The following is a 17,726-nucleotide window of genomic DNA, read 5'->3' as shown; positions in this document are numbered from 1 at the left end:
ATGGCTAAACGGTAGGTGACCGACTGTTTACCGTTTAGCATTTAGGAAAACACTGGTAAATTGTTTGGCAAAACAGCTCCACATATAGAGTTTCTTAAAATATGCTCTCACAGAACGCCATATAGGATGAGGTGAAGCCGGGAGAAGCCACTATTTTTTGCTCCTTCCCACCCTAAAGTTCTGTGAGAGCATGTTTTTAGGGGCTTCATCGATGGAGCCATTTCATTTTACCCCGTTTGGCAGAAAACGGCTCCAAACGGCTCCTGAAATCGGTGGAGAAGCCCTGCCAAACGGGGCCTAAATGTGGACAAATGGCTAAAACCTGAGCTAAAATCTTTTGCTCCAAAAAGGCCCTAAACCGGACTAAACTCTCTCGGGCGGACGCTAGACGCCCCATACCCTTGCACTCCCCACTCACGCGCCAGTATGCATGGCTGTGCATGGATAATTAAACGAGGATAAATCAGTCATCGTAGATTAGAGAACTAAAATTTAGGCAATGGATCCAAACAGACCATCAGGCTAAATTTTAGGGGCTAAACTTTAGTCTTGACTAGTGATCTAACACCACCCTAGCAGTTCTATGAGAGCTAAAACCATCACAAAAGGCCCAAAAGTAAAAGGGGCATAACTTGTCTCTTTGATCATACAAACCACCGACACAGGTAGTTGTTCATGATCATCGTTACACAGCTACGCGGCTACGCGGGGCTGCGGCCGTGCCAGCAGCCCGGCACCGTCGCCGGCGGCGGTTCTGGAACGCGGCATCTCGGTGTCTCTGTCTTCAAACGCCGCCAGGCTCTCGAGCTCGAACAGGTCGGAGCTGGACTCGCTGCTCTCCTTGGCCCTCTCCCGCTCGTCCGCCACACCGAGCGCGCGCAGCAGCTCCTCCACCCTCCTCTCCGCCTCCGGCGCGGACTCCTTCGCCCGCGCCATCTCCGCCCCCGCGTCCCGCAGCCCCGTCGGCGCCGTCCCGACCACTCCGTGCCCGTGTTCGTCGTCCACCACCGTCGCCACGGGCGAGAACCTCACCGCCCGCCTCGCCGGGTTCAGGATCCCTCCCGTCGCCGCGGACTCCCTCCGGGAAGCGCGCGACGAGAGGATTGACCTCGCCGAAGTCGGCTCCGGCGCCGCCGCGAATGACGCCGCGGCCGTTGCCGTTGCCCGCGGCGTGTGGTCGACCGACCTGGCCGGCCTCCTGTTGCAGAGCAGAGCGTTCAGGAGGCACGCGAACGGCGCCGCCTTCGCCGTCGTCCTCTTGCTCTTCCTCCTGCCCCTCTTCATCTCCGCGTCCGCAACGAGGCGGTCACCGGTCGACGGCTCGTGTGGGTGTGGCGGAGGGAGCGGAGGCGGCAGGAGGAGGGAGCCGTTCGAGTTGGGCTGCGGGTCCGGGCGGACGCGGCACGGCCGCGGCGTCTTCTGCAGCCGCGGTGACCGGACCGAGGAACGGGACGGCGACTGCTCGGGCGTCGGGCGACGTCGGCTCGGAAGCGGCGTCCGCCGCTCCGGGGACGACGGCGTCCGGGTCCGGCGCGCCTCCGTGGACGAGCGCGCCTCGGCGTCGGCCTCGAGGGAGTGGTAGATGGCGTCGAGGAGCGCCGCGGAGAAGGACGGCTGGTGGCCCCGGCTGGGCCGGGGTGGCGGGACGCGGGCGTCGTCGTCGTGTGGAGGCATGGTGGAACTGGAGACGACGTCGGCCGTGTGGACTTGCCGGCCGGGACCGAGAGGTGACAGCGCGGGGAAGGAAAGATGGTTCGGTGGTGGTGCTGGAGCGTTCGTGCGGGGGTGAACGATCAGGGGTCTGGGGAAATGGCGCGCACGCATGCACACGGGGGGCTGACGGGTGCAGGTGGTGGAACTTGGAAGCGAAATAGAGGTGGGTGGGTGACACTGTCCGCACTCGAGTTTCCGGCTACTTTTCTCTGATTCTCCCTCCACGGCCCACGATGGAGTTTGTTGGCAACGGCCGGGCCGGGGAGCTTGAGCTTTCTGCGCCGCTCATGTGCAGGGAAAGCTGAGTGGGGGCGGTACTACGGCCTCGCAGCCTCTGATAGTGTGTGTACGAGAGATCTGCATGCAGGTGTCAGGTAGCGAGGTGACAACGATACCGGATACCTATTTGACTACAACGGCAATGAGGTACTGCAACTGCAATGCAATCCATTTACCGATGACAGCAGACAACGTTAATAGGAGTATGCAGTAGAGCGACAAGGTTGAGTCCGGCAGACTGCAGAGGAGCAGAGGCAGTGTGACTGTGACCGAGAGAATGGCTGGGGGCAATGCTGTATCCTGGGCCATAGAATGGAAGAAAGGCCACCTCTTCGGAGCATCGGTGCAATGAACAGATGACTTTGCTTTCAAGGCATCTGAATGATGCGCTCCCTTTTGTAACTACGGTTCATGATTGTGCAGCCCAATAGCAGAGCATAAAGAGCGCTGCTAGAAGAAAGAGAACCATTTTATTATGAACCTGATTGCTACAAGAACCAGTGAGGCAGTGAACCTAGGAAGCCCTAATTGAGATCATCACGTCGCCATGATCAATGTCCCGGATTTGATAGCTAGATCTCGGTCACGAAGTTACAAGAGAGGACAGTGGAGGCTAGTAGGCTTGCATTTACTACGTAGTACTACAAGAACCAAAGCGTGTAGTATTCGGACGATGGAGACTTGGAAGAGTATGGTGCGAACCCGTCGTCCGACGCGACGCGAGGCTGTCGTCTGACGGTTGGAACGTCTCAAATCCGCCGGTGCACGGACACACGGCCGCCGCCGCGCCGCGCATGGGACCGCAGCTCCACCGGGGCCGAAGCAATGATCAGCGTTCACCCACTCCAGGTCCAGGGCCGTGCGCCGGTCAATTCGCTGCCAGAGACTGGGACTGGGAGTACCACCGCGCCGCACGCGCACGGTCCGGGGCACGGCCAGGCCTGAAGGCCCAAAGCAGGAGCTGGGTTGCAAACAACTACGCCGACGCCGGCCGGCCGCGTCACGGGGACATCCCACAGCGCACAGCCCACCCACGCACCTGACCTGGGTTTCAATTTGCTGGGAGGCCAGGTGGTGGCACGATGACAGAGCCGTTCTCGTATCAGGCCCGTTCCTGCCGGCCTGCACGGTTTGGTTGGGCCATAATGGCCGAATCTGATTTTATGAGCCCGAGGAAGGTGATACAAACTCCTTCCCAAAACACAACTCACCAACACGCCGCCAAAGCAGTCGCCCTCGAGCTCCCGACACAATAACCCAGCGGCCGTGAGCACCTACCGGTCTAAGCAACGCTAGCTGATCTTGACAGCAACCAGCTGCTTGTTTTCTCAAGCCATGCTATCTAACGTTATCCGAGCCTCCTTGCTTACGGTCACACTACTGCCTTGAAATCAAAAGAAAGAAGGTAACAAGGTTTTCTTGGGTGCCTTGTTGGAGTTTCATCTGCCTTTGGTTTATTGCTACAGTTATCGGTGAAGTTGCAAACAGTACACTACATAATAGTATTAGCAGTGGCCAAGTCAGAATTTAGATTTAGGAGGGATAAATACCAATAGGTCATTTATTTATTCCTTGAAATATATAATAGTTTACCTAGATCATTAAAAGCTTGTAATGGAAAATTACCTAGTACAAAAAAGTATTTGCAGTAATGATAGAAGTTTGTTGTATCAACGGTATGGTACTTTTTAACTACTAGTATAATGTCCGTGCTAACGCCACGGCTACATTTGATGGATGCATATGAAAACAACAAAACAACCAAACTACGGTGGTATTTCGTCACATAAATAGAGTAGAGCAAGACAATTAAGAGAGATTCTAATGCATTGCATCATTTTTAGTATATTATAGAAATTTGTCCTGTACACACGCCGATACGCCATTCAAGAATGTGTATTATACAACTTTTAACAAAAAAAAATACATCAGAAACATTTAGCCAGCTATAAAAACATAAATCCGGACTCAGTTTGATCCTTCTATATTTTGTTGGTTTAGCATGATGTGTCTTGACTCAGTAAACCTTGCACAACACAGTAGTACCAAAAAAAAGATCGAAAAAGGGCATCTAATTGAAAAAAGGGTCATCTAATGACGGTAAATTCAGTGGACTGAAAAAAAGGACTCCTCACTGAATCCTTCAACAGCCACCAAACTGCCGTGGCAAACAAGAGTAGTGATAAGTGAGTGCAAAATTTCTGAAAAGCTGAAGAGCATTCAGGATCCTCAACCCCTACAATCTGCTCTCTCACTACCTCTTCCAAGTGAATAGGATCCAGAAGAAATGAAGGAACAGTATTAAACTTGACATAGTGCTCCGCTAATCTCACTACTTGCAATGCAATTGTTAGTCACTTACTTTTATCAAAAATATTTTGTGAGTCTAATATGCATTGTCAAAAACAGTGTCTTGACACAACGTCCTTGCATTGAGGGCATACATAACTTATCAAGTATATGTGAAAATGATTATACCCATTCCAGTACCATGGAATGATTATCTGATAGCAAATTGGATTCCTCAACCATGTTGAACACCAGGATGATAGATGTTGAGAAGAAGTTGAAAAGAATTATAGTCCGTTGTTACACTGCAATTTCAATAAATAAATATAGGTCGCTTTATATTCACCCGTAGGGTCTTTTTTCCACATGTAAAGAACATGTTCTAATCGCTCTATTCAACTTGGTACATTATTCACTCACAAAAATGCAGACCGGCAAAAAAAAGGGAGAACATAATCATCATAGCGGAGCCAATATGAAGGGTCACTCGGTGGCAAATGAAACTGAACTATCAACAGCAACCCAGGATCGAAAATTTTCAGTGTGGATTGTAGATGCTTGGTTCATATCTTATTTGCTAGCATTGATACAAATTCATGCACGTAGTACCCAGTGATGGATCACACATCCTTATAAAAAGAATTGTTACATGCTGCACCGATGTCATCCACAAGTCAAATTTCATTCAGCACTCAACCAATGGACGCACATAGTATCGTTAACTTAATCAACAAAAGGAATCATGCTAAATTGGAAAAATAAAAAGAAACAGAATCATGACTTAAAGACTATCTGCACGTCACTCATGGTCACCTAGATTGGGAACGCCTGATGCCTTCGTCTCCAATGGCACATTTTTCTTGTCTCCATGAGAAAATGTATGCAGCAGTATTATAGGGAATCATTTTCAATTCAATGTTTAATCAGTCTGAAAGAAAAGATGATATATGTTTAATCAGTCTGAGAAATATAATAAGTATATCTTAACAATGAACCTTCCCTATACAATGAACCTTCTCTATATCAGAGCAGGAATGGCAGCAGATTTTGTCATAGACTAATTGTAGCTTACCAACATATTTTGAAACCAGCTTCTAATTGCAGTAGTGTTGTTCTTTCAATTCCGACAATATACATTAGCAAGAACTGAATCAGCGAGATCTTATTGTGAAAAGACTGAAATGTATTCGAACTTGATCTTACCTGTCCTGCATGTTTACTGGACCAAAGCCTGTAACTGGGGCTGTAGTATAGTGATTGAAATACTGTGGCACCAGCTAGTTGAAGCACCCGGAGACATCACCTCACAGAGGGGTTAGACGCCACCAGGATCAGGGCTGCGTTAAACCTGTCGACTGTCATCACTTGTCGTGTAGTGCCCAACTACGAATCATATTTTCACAGGCAACGACTATAAAGTGATCCTGTCAGAAGGGAAAATCATAGAAATTTAATAGATAAATTAATATGGGTAAAACGGTAAAGCCTGTACATCTCATACAACTATGAGGCTGTGAAAAATGAAGTACCTCTCTCCCATGTCAAATTTCATCAGCTCGATGCTGTAGCCTGGCCTGGTCTGTTGTAGACACCACTAGAGTCATAGGCAAATCAAGCATAAGAAAAATAACAAACTGTTCCACCTTCATGTCTACTTCTAGTTTTTCATAAAGCCACTAAATATGTTGCAAGTACTACAAAGTAGAAACCTTTCAAAAGTTAAACCCTTCACAACAATAGCCAGCTTTCTCTTGACGTTCCCATAAGTGGGTTTGTAACACAATAGCAACTCCCAAGCAAGAACACATCTTCAACTCTTTGCATTTCTCTACATCTAGTATTGTGGCAGTGAACACATCACTGTAAGTAGAAGCGATCTTTGACGCCTCCTCTGCAAGCACAACTGAAAAGGACAAAGGATGACTGCAATAAGTATACTGATAATTAATCTATGAAGAACAATCAAAGTTTGATGAAAGATCTATTGACAAGGGGTAAGGACATTTGGAGGAGAGTTTACAAGCTATCTTCCGAATATCACACCTGACGAAGATCATTAGCATACTTATTTCTAATCCATCTCGGCATCATAACACAGTCCAATAATATCAACCTGCTTCAGGTGCACCTTTTTTTTGATGCAGACTCGTATCTGTTGTCCTCATACAACCCTAGCACGATTCCTAGGATTCAGACTGGCAGAAAATTCAGGCTCAATCCACTGCACTCCATAACCATCACAACAGGAAAGAAAAAGAGGCCTGTGCAGGAGAATCAACTTACAACAATAAATCAACAAAAATTAGCAATACAAAAAAGCAGGAGTAATCTGAGTGGTTACTATATCTCGATAACAGGGTATGTGGCCTGCAAAGAATTTTTTGTTTGTTATTAGCATGTATGGCCATGAAAGGCATTATCCGTTTATCCGTGCATTGTCTAGTTAACATGAACACATAAATGAGAATCCTATCGGGTTTATATTTTGCAACGCCACTACCAAGCTAACACAATAGGACTACTATACTACAATCGAACAAAGGATCATATTTGCATCGTGAACCCAATAGATTCTATTCATGTCACCACTGATCCATCATTTCTGGCAACTCACAAACAAAGTATCAAGAGATTTACTGGTTCCAAAAACAGCAAACATTTATGCTCCTGAATTCAAAGTATCGAACCACCGTGACCTCAAACAAAAAAAGAAAACCAAAAGGAATTATAGTAGCACAAATAAGAACTCACAGCTGCTTCTCCTCGGCAACGATGAAGTCAGCGAAGGACCCGAGGTCGGCAAAGGAGCAGACGCAGTCGCCGGGCCGGACCACGCACGACGGGCCCAACTGCGTCGACCACGCCACGACAGAGTGGTCGGATCCAGGCACGAACGGTAGCGGGGCCGCTCCTGGTACTTGCCTGCATATGGAGGAACATGGCGAAGTTGAGGATGGTCATCGCGAGTTGACAGCCGTCGATGATGAGATCTCCGACACTGGGTGCTCCAAGACCGCGGCGAACGGGGAGGCTTGAGTTGAACAGTGCGGTCGGGGCGGCCCGCACTACCCAGGAAGCCGCACGTGGAGGCAATAGGCGCGCGCGCAGGTAGTGGCACGTGGAGGCAGCAGGCGCGTGCGCAAGTACCGCCAACCCTCGGGGGTTGGGCGGGGCGGAGCCTACCCTCGGACGTCGGGCGAGGCGGAGCTAGCCCTTAGCCATCGGGCGAGGCGGAACCAGTCTTCCGTCGTTCGGGCAAGAAGCATAGTAGTGCTCTTTGTCTGACTGAAAGCATCGACATTCGATGGTCATTAGTTCCACCTTATTGGGTACCCCGGTATTAGGTCCCCAACAATTCTTGCTGAACCTTGGGTAATAATTGTGCTTCGTCTCTAAGTGCCCCTCACTTGCTTCCTCCTCTGACTCATCCTCTACACAGCTGTTAGCATATGGGGTGCCATTTGCATCATCATCAAGCTCAAACGTGGTTGGCCCAGAATTTGGCCTATCCAAGATGACATCATCCAGATTTGCTACTTGTCCACTCTTCATGCTCTTCTTGATTTCCTTGAACTTCTTTTGAATCTGTACAACTTCTTCATCTTCCTCAGATGAATTGTCATCTCCAGACAAAAACTCACTATCACTGCTGTCCTCTAAATTTTCTTTGTCATTCAAAACACTTGAAATATTTTGTTGACTATCAACTGGCTGACTCCCTTGGTCATCAACCACCTGCTTCCCCTTGTCCATCTTGCTAGGGTTGTACCACTCCCTTACCAATTTGATCTGTTTCTCTACATCTTCCCTACTTTTATTCTTATTATTATGAGTAACCAAGACATCTTCACCTGGATCTGTCAGTTCCTCATATCCACCTTCAAACTCACTGTCATCATGTTCTTCTTGCTCACCTTCAATCTCATCTTCAAAGTTGTTGTCCTCATCATCTTCTTCCTCTTCATCATCAACTGCATGTCCTTCAACATATATCTCTGCTACATCTCCTTCCTCAGTGTTGTTTACCATTTTAATGCAAGCCTAATCATCCATCAGAACACGTAGGCCATTAGAAAGCTGCCTTCTAGGAACAAGCTAGTGCAACAATGCTCCTTCTTCAATAGTGTAATGATCATTAAGGTGCCCCATAATCTCAGGGAGAGAGACTTTATCATGGTCAATGTATGACACATCCACTTGTTCTCCCAAGTAATACACAGTATTTCCTCTTCTCAAGAATTCTCCTCCATAATGAAACCGAATAGGAAGAGTATCCAGAGGGTCCATGGCGCATAAAATGTCCTACATTACTCGCAACAGGAAGATAATTAACATCAAACTTGCAACCGCATAAACAATTACACAGTTACACAACACACGAAGTCTGTTTAAACAAACGGAATTCCTAAACTAATCATATACCACGTCGGCTAATGGTAAAAATGACTTCAACCACCGGATCCCTAAAAAGGAACTTCCATTCCATAAAAAAGCTTCGATTTAAACAAAAGAACAAGGAATTCCAAAGAACATTAACCTAGACCTTGGCGCAGCACGGGGACCACCTAGCCCCGCATCTGATGTCGATCTGCAACCCTAGCACCCTCAACATTGGAGCACCTACGCCGCACCCACACCATCACCCTCCCCCGTCGCCGTGGCCTTCGCCGTCGCCACCGTCACGGGTGAAAGCATCTAGGCCCCTAATTGGGTTTCGGTGATTAATGACAATACAAGATTACTATGACTAACGTGTGTTTTGCAGAGGCAATTAAGTTAGGTCATGGTAATGGAGATCGATTGGGCAATCAAGGTGGTCATGCCCCTACGATGGAAATCGTTTTGGTTTTCAAAGGATGGACGATAAGGTTAAGGATGACTAGTTCTAAGTGTCGATTGGAGTTGGAGAGACACTTAGAGTAGTTTAGGACTTTGTTTTTTCCTTTTGCCATACTATTAAGGGGGGTATGGACGGGTAGCTTGACCTAGATGAGTCTAGTGAGTTAGGTGTGGTGCACACTTGTCAAAACTAGCGCTAGGTAGCTCCTACATATGTCTAAGATCCTTTGGAGCGAACTTCATTCACATATGATCGAGAGTTGGAAGTGAATGGAGGGTCAAATGCGGACCGGACGCTGGCTGCAGGGTCCGGTCAGTTCATTTGACCAAGGAGCTTGCGTTCGGTGCGACCGGACACTGAGTGGTCGAGTGACCAGACGCTGAGGGCCAGTGTCCGGTCGACTCCAGTAAGGTTCCAGAGAAGAAATTCTGCGACCGGACGCGACCGGTCAGTACTGACCGGACCTTGGGTTCAGCGTCCGGTCGAGTACAGTAAGGTTCCAGTGAGGGTTCAATGCGACCAAACGCGTTCGGTCAGTGGTGATCGGACCCTGCCAGCGTCCGGTCAACACTTAATCACTGGTGTGCGGGTTAAACTGATCGGAGCGTCCGGTCAATATGACTAGAGCGTCCGGTCGGGGCGGTCGGGGCGGCCCGCACTACCCAGGAAGCCGCACGTGGAGGCAGTAGGTGCGCGCGTAGGTAGTGGCACGTGGAGGCAGCAGGCGCGTGCGCAAGTAGCGCCAGCCCTCGGGGGTTGGGCGGGGCGGAGCCTACCATCGGACATCGGGCGAGGCGGAGCTAGCCCTTAGCCATCGGGCGAGGCGGAACCAGTCTTCCGTCGTTCGGGCAAGAAGCGTAGTAGTGCTCTTTGTCTGACTGGAAGCATCGACATTCGATGGTCATTAGTCCCATCTCATTGGGTACCTCGGTATTAGGTCCCCAATAATTCTTGCTGAACCTTGGGTAATAATTGTGCTTCGTCTCTAAGTGCCCCTCACTTGCTTCCTCCTCTGACTCATCCTCTGCACAGCTGTTAGCATATGGGGTGCCATTTGCATCATCATCAAGCTCAAACATGGTTGGCCCAGAATTTGGCCTATCTAAGATGACATCATCCAGATTTACTACTTGTCCACTCTTCATGCTCTTCTTGATTTCCTTGAACTTCTTTTGAATCTGTACAACTTCGTCTTCCTCAGATGAATTGTCATCTCTAGACAAAAAACTCACTATCACTGCTGTCCTCTAAATTTTCTTTGTCATTCAAAACACTTGAAATATTTTGTTGACTATCAACTGGCTGACTCCCTTGGTCATCAACCACCTGCTTCCCCTTGTCCATCTTGCTAGGGTTGTACCACTCCCTTACAAATTTGATCTATTTCTCTACATCTTCCCTACTTTTATTCTTATTATTATGAGTAACCAAGACATCTTCACCTGGATCTGTCAGTTCCTCATATCCACCTTCAAACTCACTGTCATCATGTTCTTTTTGCTCACCTTCAATCTCATCTTCAAAGTTGTTGTCCTCATCATCCTCTTCCTCTTCATCATCAACTGCATGTCCTTCAACATATATCTCTGCTACATCTCCTTCCTCAGTGTTGTTTACCATTTTAATGCAAGCCTGATCATCCATCAGAACACGTAGGCCATTAGAAAGCTGCCTTCTAGGAACAAGCTAGTGCAACAATGCTCCTTCTTCAATAGTGTAATGATCATTAAGGTGCCCCATAATCTCAGGGAGAGAGACTTTATCATGGTCAATGTATGACACATCCACTTGTTCTCCCAAGTAATACACAGTATTTCCTCTTCTCAAGAATTCTCCTCCATAATAAAACCGAATAGGAAGAGTATCCAAAGGGTCCATGGCGCATAAAGTGTCCTACATTACTCGCAACAGGAAGATAATTAACATCAAACTTGCAACCGCATAAACAATTACACAGTTACACAACACACGAAGTCTGTTTAAACAAACGGAATTCCTAAACTAATCATATACCACGTCTTCTAATGGTAAAAATGACTTCAACCACCGGATCCCTAAAAAGGAACTTCCATTCCATAAAAAAAGCTTCGATTTAAACAAAAGAACAAGGAATTCCAAAGAACAATAACCTAGACCTTGGCGCAGCACGGGGACCACCTAGCCCCGCATCTAATGTCGATCTGCAACCCTGGCACCCTCAACATTGGAGCACCTACGCCGCACCCGCACCAGCACCCTCCGCCGTCGCCGTGGCCTTCGCCGTCACCACCGTCAGGGGTGAAAGCATCTAGGCCCCTAATTGGGTTTCGGTGATTAATGACAATACAAGATTACTATGACTAACGTGTGTTTTGCAGAGGCAATTAAGTTAGGTCATGGTAATGGAGATCGATTGGGCAATCAAGGTGGTCATGCCCCTACGATGGAAATCATTTTGGTTTTCAAAGGATGGACGATAAGGTTAAGGATGACTAGTTCTAAGTGTCGATTGGAGTTGGAGAGACACTTAGAGTAGTTTAGGACTTTGTTTTTTCCTTTGGCCATACTATTAAGGGGGGTATGGACGGGTAGCTTGACCTAGATGAATCTAGTGAGTTAGGTGTGGTGCACACTTGTCAAAACTAGCGCTAGGTAGCTCCTACATATGTCTAAGATCCTTTGGAGCGAACTTCATTCACATATGATCGAGAGTTGGAAGTGAATGGAGGGTCAAATGCGGACCGGATGCTGGCTGCAGGGTCCGGTCAATTTATTTGACCAAGGAGATTGTGTTCGGTGCGACCGGACACTGAGTGGTCGAGTGACCGGACGCTGAGGGCCAGTGTTCGGTCGACTCCAGTAAGGTTCTAGAGAAGGAATTCTGCGACCGGACACGACCGGTCAGTACTGACCGGACCTTGGGGTTCAGCGTCCGGTCGAGTACAGTAAGGTTCCAGTGAGGGTTCAATGCGACCGAACGCGTCCGGTCAGTGGTGATCGGACCCTGCCAGCGTCCGGTCAACACTTAATCACTGGTGTGCGGGTTAAACTGACCGGAGCGTCCGATCAATATGACTGGAGCGTCCGGTCAGTGCGGTCGGGGCGGCCCGCACTACCCAAGAAGCCGCACGTGGAGGCAGTAGGTGTGTGCGCAGGTAGTGGCACGTGGAGGCAGCAGGCGCGTGCGCAAGTAGCGCCAACCCTCGGGGGTTAGGCGGGGCGGAGCCTACCATCGGACATCGGGCGAGGCGGAGCTAGCCCTTAGCCATCGGGCGAGGCGGAACCAGTCTTCCGTCGTTCGGGCAAGAAGCGTAGTAGTGCTCTTTGTCTGACTGGAAGCATCGACATTCGATGGTCATTAGTCCCACCTCATTGGGTACCCTGGTATTAGGTCCCCAATAATTCTTGCTGAACCTTGGGTAATAATTGTGCTTCGTCTCTAAGTGCCCCTCACTTGCTTCCTCCTCTGACTCATCCTCTGCACAGCTGTTAGCATATGGGGTGCCATTTGCATCATCATCAAGCTCAAACATGGTTGGCCCAGAATTTGGCCTATCCAAGATGACATCATCCAGATTTACTACTTGTCCACTCTTCATGCTCTTCTTGATTTCCTTGAACTTCTTTTGAATCTGTACAACTTCTTCGTCTTCCTCAGATGAATTGTCATCTCTAGACAAAAAACTCACTATCACTGTTGTCCTCTAAATTTTCTTTGTCATTCAAAACACTTGAAATATTTTGTTGACTATCAACTGGCTGACTCCCTTGGTCATCAACCACCTGCTTCCCCTTGTCCATCTTGCTAGGGTTGTACTACTCCCTTACAAATTTGATCTGTTTCTCTACATCTTCCCTACTTTTATTCTTATTATTATGAGTAACCAAGACATCTTCACCTAGATCTGTCAGTTCCTCATATCCACCTTCAAACTCACTGTCATCATGTTCTTCTTGCTCACCTTCAATCTCATCTTCAAAGTTGTTGTCCTCATCATCCTCTTCCTCTTCATCATCAACTGCATGTCCTTCAACATATATCTCTGCTACATCTCCTTCCTCAGTGTTGTTTACCATTTTAATGCAAGCCTGATCATCCATCAGAACACGTAGGCCATTAGAAAGCTGCCTTCTAGGAACAAGCTAGTGCAACAATGCTCCTTCTTCAATAGTGTAATGATCATTAAGGTGCCCATAATCTCAGGGAGAGAGACTTTATCATGGTCAATGTATGACACATCCACTTGTTCTCCCAAGTAATACACAGTATTTCCTCTTCTCAAGAATTCTCCTCCATAATGAAACCGAATAGGAAGAGTATCCAGAGGGTCCATGGCGCATAAAATGTCCTACATTACTCGCAACAGGAAGATAATTAACATCAAACTTGCAACCGCATAAACAATTACACAGTTACACAACACACGAAGTCTGTTTAAACAAACGGAATTCCTAAACTAATCATATACCATGTCTTCTAATGGTAAAAATGACTTCAACCACCGGATCCCTAAAAAGGAACTTCCATTCCATAAAAAAAGCTTCGATTTAAACAAAAGAACAAGGAATTCCAAAGAACAATAACCTAGACCTTGGCGTAGCACGGGGACCACCTAGCCCCGCATCTGATGTCGATCTGCAACCCTGGCACCCTCAACATTGGAGCACCTACGCCGCACCCGCACCAGCACCCTCCGCCGTCGCCATGGCCTTCGCCGTCGCCACCGTCAGGGGTGAAAGCATCTAGGCCCCTAATTGGGTTTCGGTGATTAATGACAATACAAGATTACTATGACTAACGTGTGTTTTGCAGAGGCAATTAAGTTAGGTCATGGTAATGGAGATCGATTGGGCAATCAAGGTGGTCATGCCCCTACGATGGAAATCATTTCGGTTTTCAAAGGATGGACGATAAGGTTAAGGATGACTAGTTCTAAGTGTCGATTGGAGTTGGAGAGACACTTAGAGTAGTTTAGGACTTTGTTTTTTCCTTTGGCCGTACTATTAAGGGGGGTATGGACGGGTAGCTTGACCTAGATGAGTCTAGTGAGTTAGGTGTGGTGCACACTTGTCAAAACTAGCGCTAGGTAGCTCCTACATATGTCTAAGATCCTTTGGAGCGAACTTTATTCACATATGATCGAGAGTTGGAAGTGAATGGAGGGTCAAATGCGGACCGGACGCTGGCTGCAGGGTCCGGTCAGTTCATTTGACCAAGGAGATTACGTTCGGTGCGACCGGACACTGATTGGTCGAGTGACCGGACGCTGAGGGTGAAGGGTCGAGATGGCGGACTAGAGGGGGGGTGAATAGTCTTTTCTAAAATTAATCGCGTCGGCTAACCGATACAAATGCGGAATTAAAACTATCGGTCTAGCCAAGACTATACCCCACTATATATGTTCACTAGCACCTTGCAAAGATAACAATTATGCAACAAAGGTGCCGGGCTAGTTAGAGCTCTCCTAAACAATTCTAGGAGCAAGGTTACACAAACCTATGCCACTAGTACTTTAAGCAACAAGGGAGCTCCTACACATGCTAGTAAGCAAAAGCACAAAGCTAACTAAGCTCACTAGCAATGCTCAATAACAAGACAACCAATGCCTAATTAGAGAGCGCAAATACTTAGTTACACAAACTAAACAATGTGACTAGCAAGGTTACTAAAACCAAATTAGCCACGCAAGGGAGCTACTTCTATGCTACACAAGCAAGAAGGTAATTAGCAAGCTACACAAGCAATCTAATTACTAGAGCAACTACACAAGCTTAATATGTATAAAAGTAATTGCAAGCTTGTGTAATGGGGATGCAAACCAACGGGAAGAATAAGGTTGACACGATGATTTTTCTCCCGAGGTTCACGTGTTTGCCAACACGCTAGTCCCCGTTGTGTCGACCGCTCACTTGGTGGTTCGGCGGCTAATTAGCATCACCCGCTAAGCCCGCACGTCGGGCGCCGCAAGAACCTACCCCTTGAGTGAGGGTAGCTCAATGACACGCTTTACTAGAGTTGCTCTTCGTGGCTCCCGCGGGGCGAGCACAATGCCCCTCACAAGCACTTCTCCGGAGCGCCGCACAAGCTTCTTGCGCGCTTCGACGGAGACCACCACCAAGCCATCTAGGAGGTGGCAACCTCCAAGAGTAACAAGCACCACCAGCTTGCAACTCGATCACCTAGTGCCACTCGATGCAACCTCACGATGCAATCGCACTAGAATCGCTCACTCACACAATCGGATGATCGCTATCAAGTATATGTGTGATGGAGGGCTCCCAAGCACTCACAAGCATGGACACTAAGTCCCTTGAGGTGCTCAACACCAGCCATGGCCGAAGGCCACTTCTATTTATAGCCCCAAGGGCTAAACTAGCCGTTACCCCTTCACTGGGCAACGGTCGGGCCGACCGGACGCTCCGGTCGTGTTGACCGGACGCTGGACCTCAGCGTCCGGTCGCCCGCAGACGACCACGTGTCCTGGTTCCAACGGTCACTTGACCTGACCGGACGCAGCAACTTCAACTGACCGGACGCTGGACCCTCAGCGTCCGGTCGTTTCCAGTAAGCTCCCGAGCATGACCGGACGCGTCCGGTCGAACGTGATCGGACGCAGCCAGCGTCCGGTCACTCTCCAGCTACTGCTACACTCCACGTCAGCGCGACCAGACGCAGCCTGCCAGCGTCCGGTGCATTCAGATCCAGCGTCCGGTCAGTTGACCGACACCAGCATCTTCTCCATTCTCTTCACCCTTGCACCAAAGTGCTAACCACCAGAATTTGCATCCGGCGCAATAGAAAATAGACATTCCATTTTCCCGAAAGCGCCGAATCCCGCCGAGCTTGTGAGGCGGGATTCGGCGCTTTCGGGAAAATGGAATGTCTATTTTCTATTGCGCCGGATGCAAATTCTGGTGGTTAGCACTTTGGTGTCGGCGGGAGGGAGAGAGAGACCCAAACCCATCTCACCCCTGCAAACACCACCTCCTTTGTAAATGTGCCAACACCACCAAGTGTACACCACCATGTGTATGTGTGTTAGCATTTTCACAATCATTTCACAAAGGATGTTAGCCACTCAACTTGCCACGCCACTCGATCCTAGCGACAATGCAAAGTTAGATCACTCGAGTGGCACTAGATGACCGATATGCAAACAAGTTTGCCCCTCTTGATAGTACGGCCATCTATCCTAAACCCGGTCATAAACTTCTCTACACACCTATGACCGGTGAAATGAAATGCCCTAGGTTATACCTTTGCCTTGTGCATTCCATTCCATCTCCTCCAATGTCGATGCAACACATGCACCAACACGATCAACAATGATATGATCCACTTCATATCATCACGTGATCATATTGGTTCATCGATCTTGACTTCACTTGCTCTTCACCGTTGCCATCGTCCATCGGCGTCAAGTCTTGCTCAAGCTTCACCGCCACGCGGTCCATCACTCCAAAGCCTTCGACTTGCCCTTCACGCTTGCAACCGGTCCATCAAGCCAAGTCTTGTCTTGATCTTCTCCACCTTGATCACATGACTCAATGTCATGTCTCATGTGCATTTAAGCTCCTTTATCATCACATGTGTGAGCTTTTGCAACATCTCCAAGCCATTTTCACCTTCATGGCATATGTTGCTCACACACATGTACCTGTGGACTAATCACCTGTGTATCTCACATAAACACAATTAGTCCACCTAGGTTGTCACTCAATTACCAAAACCAACAAGGACCTTTCAGAGGGCCAGTGTCCGGTCGACTCCAGTAAGGTTCCAGAGAAGGAATTCTGCGACCGGACGCGATCGGTCAGTACTGACCGGTCCTTGGGGGTTCAGCGTCTGGTCGAGTACAGTATGGTTCCAGTGAGGGTTTAATGCGACCGAACGCGTTCGGTCAGTGGTGATCGGACCCTGCCAGCGTCCGATCAACACTTAATCACTGGTGTGCGGGTTAAACTGACCGGAGCGTCCGGTCAATATGACTGGAGCGTCCGGTCACCCCGTAGAGGCATATAACAGTTCGTTTTTCAGGCTGCCTTATAAATAGAAGCTCCACTCGTGTGTGGAGTCACTTTTGCTTATTCTAACAGCTGAGAAACACGTTTGTGAGTGCCAAGAAGAGCAAGGTCCTAGTGAGGTGAGTGAGATTTGAGAATTCAAGAGAGTAGCCTCATTAGTGAATCAAGAGTAGCAAAGTGTGCATCCACCGTTCTCATTAGGCTTCGCATGGTGAAGTGAGAGTTCATGCTTGTTACTCTTGGTGATCGCCATCATCTAGACGGCTTGGTGGTGATTGGAAGCTTGGTGATCACCCGGCGGAGCTTGTGGGTGACCCAACTCAAGTTGTGAGCGGTTGTGGGTGATTCACCGCGACGGAGTGTCGAAGAATCAACCCGTAGAGAGCACTTGATCCTTGCGCGGATCAAGGGGGAGCTACACCCTTACACGAGTGCTCCAACGAGGACTAGTGGGGAGTGGCGACTCTCCGATACCTCGGCAAAACATCGTCGTGTTCCTCTCTCTCTATTTACTTTGAGTATTTACTTTGAGCAATTCAATACTTGTTGTTACATTCATAGAATTATCTTGCTAGAGTAAGTTTGAAACATATGTTATAAG

General features: G+C 48.3%; 2 protein-coding genes across 2 annotated transcripts; both read right to left on the bottom strand.

Moving 5' to 3' along the window:
• Nucleotides 1–548: 548 nt before the first annotated feature.
• LOC136464572 (protein BIG GRAIN 1-like B) lies at nt 549–1,780 on the bottom strand. The gene has a single exon (XM_066463520.1). It carries the CDS (start codon nt 1,672–1,674, stop codon nt 694–696), a length of 981 nt encoding a protein of 326 aa, XP_066319617.1. The 5' UTR covers nt 1,675–1,780; the 3' UTR covers nt 549–693.
• A 5,248-nt stretch (nt 1,781–7,028) lies between these two features.
• Nucleotides 7,029–13,177, bottom strand: LOC136466184 (protein bfr2-like). Its single transcript, XM_066464622.1, has 6 exons — nt 12,921–13,177; nt 12,481–12,772; nt 10,550–10,753; nt 10,048–10,299; nt 7,649–8,322; nt 7,029–7,203 (listed from the first exon to the last, which is right to left on the bottom strand). Exons 1-6 carry the CDS (start codon nt 13,175–13,177, stop codon nt 7,029–7,031), a joined length of 1,854 nt encoding a protein of 617 aa, XP_066320719.1.
• Nucleotides 13,178–17,726: the final 4,549 nt, after the last annotated feature.

This window comes from Miscanthus floridulus, chromosome 7, assembly GCF_019320115.1.
Source record: "Miscanthus floridulus cultivar M001 chromosome 7, ASM1932011v1, whole genome shotgun sequence".
NCBI classification, from domain to species: Eukaryota; Viridiplantae; Streptophyta; class Magnoliopsida; order Poales; family Poaceae; genus Miscanthus; species Miscanthus floridulus.
The sequence above is the reverse complement of the archived record's forward strand: the minus strand, read 5'-3'. Positions and strand labels throughout refer to the sequence as shown.

Coding starts and splice junctions, on each gene's coding strand:
- LOC136464572 (XM_066463520.1), bottom strand. CDS start 1,674: ATGCCTCCACACGACGACGACGCCCGCGTCCCGCCACCCCGGCCCAGC.
- LOC136466184 (XM_066464622.1), bottom strand. CDS start 13,177: ATGGTAAACAACACTGAGGAAGGAGATGTAGCAGAGATATATGTTGAA. Junction 12,773..12,920: donor CAGATCAAATTTGTAAGGGA/GTAGTACAACCC, acceptor TTTTTTGTCTAG/AGATGACAATTCATCTGAGG. Junction 7,204..7,648: donor AAGCACAATTATTACCCAAG/GTTCAGCAAGAA, acceptor CTCCATATGCAG/GCAAGTACCAGGAGCGGCCC.